The sequence below is a fragment of the Monopterus albus genome, unplaced genomic scaffold (assembly GCF_001952655.1).
Source record: "Monopterus albus unplaced genomic scaffold, M_albus_1.0 scaffold601.1, whole genome shotgun sequence".
Lineage (NCBI taxonomy): Eukaryota > Metazoa > Chordata > Actinopteri > Synbranchiformes > Synbranchidae > Monopterus > Monopterus albus.
Genome location: NW_018128481.1, coordinates 1 through 1,442, shown reverse-complemented (window position 1 = coordinate 1,442; position 1,442 = coordinate 1). Strand labels below are relative to the sequence as shown.

General features: G+C 47.6%; 1 protein-coding gene across 1 annotated transcript in view; it reads left to right on the top strand.

The window, feature by feature from the left end:
• bag5 (BCL2 associated athanogene 5) overlaps positions 1 to 1,436 on the top strand; it is a 3,712-nt gene extending 2,276 nt beyond the window's left edge. Inside the window, exon 3 of the mRNA XM_020588705.1 lies at positions 24 to 1,436. Coding sequence (XP_020444361.1) covers positions 24 to 350 — 327 coding nt within the window. The 3' untranslated portion in view covers positions 351 to 1,436. The remainder of the gene's footprint in view (positions 1 to 23) is intronic.
• Positions 1,437 to 1,442: the final 6 nt, after the last annotated feature.

Below are 1,442 nucleotides of genomic sequence, written 5' to 3'. Positions count from 1 at the left end.
CCGGCCGCCGCGCTGTGGGGGAGGTCCAGGCCATCATCACCTTCTTGGATCTCCGCGAGGCCCTGGTTTGCCGCCAGCCGGGTCCCAACGAGCACCCGTCACACCGAGCCGTGTGGTTCGTTCTGGGGAGCCTCTCGGACCTGCAGGCCCAGGTGCTGGGCTTCGATGGCAAGCGGGCCGATAAGAGCTACATGATCCTGGAGGAGCTGCTGACCAAACAGCTGCTGACGCTGGACGCCGTTGACCCACAGGGCGACGAGACGACCAAGGTGGCTCGGAAGCAGGCGGTGAAGTTTGCCCAGAACATTCTCAACTACCTGGACATGAAGACAGACGAGTGGGAGTATTAATTAAATAAATGCATCATGGGATGTCACTGCAGGAACGAAAGGAGCTGACAATGTGTAAAAAAAACAAAAAAAAACAAAAACAAAAAAAAAACTTGTGCATTATCATTCCATGGGCTGTATATATTGACTCAAATCCCCAGAATGCACTGCAGCAGCACTTCTCTCTGATCTCCTTGTGGTAGTGGTGGCAGACCCTGCTGAGAAGTCGAAAAACACCAAACTCCTTTTTAGAAACACTATTTGTTTTTGCTCTTTTTAAAACCTCCCACGTCAGTACGTGAGTTGTCACCGGTGTGTGTGTGCGTGTGTGTGTGTGGTTGTTGAAACCTGCTGCCAAAGCACTAAATAATGTCGTTACAGTGGTCGTATCCTTCAGACTGCACCTGATACTGATGAATTACTTGAGTTTGATGGATTGCGTTGCAGCGGCCCCCCTTTCAGGCCCATTAATCTGAGTGTTGTTACTAATGGAGACAGTCACTGCGTAACGTACAGTGGCCTGGTTAGGGAGCATCATCCACTGCTGCCATCAGGGCTCAGTCTGATTGTGGTACCGTTGGGTTCTGTGCTGATTTGGGGTTTTAAAATATCAAAAATAATGAAAAAGTCAAAGTTTTGTTGTAGTTTGTAATGAAATTTGGTTCTATTTGGCAAAGCAGAGGCTGCAAACAAATGTTATGTTCATGGAAAATTAAATCTGCTGTGAAATTAGATTTTACACTAAAGATTTTTGGCCATTTTGTAAGGAAAAGGGTGAAACGGAGGCAAACATCAGCTGGTGTTGAAGCCAATCTGTGTTTAAACAGATGTCATTAGAGACACCAGTGGGAGTTTGCATTACTGATGTAAGGTCACTCTCCACTCCTGTGTGACCCCGTTTATCCCCTCAGCATTTGGTCCAGTCCACACAACTGGGGTGAACTCTGAAACCCTGCAAACTCCAGCTGTCGCGGGCAGCTGGTCTAATGACAGACAAATGAAAACAAGCCTCTACAGTGAGGAAACTAAACTCTGTGTGGAGATGCTTTCCTGGCCACAGCCTGCCAGCTGTGAACAAGATATTTGAAGAGGTAAAAGTACCTTTCCCTTTGC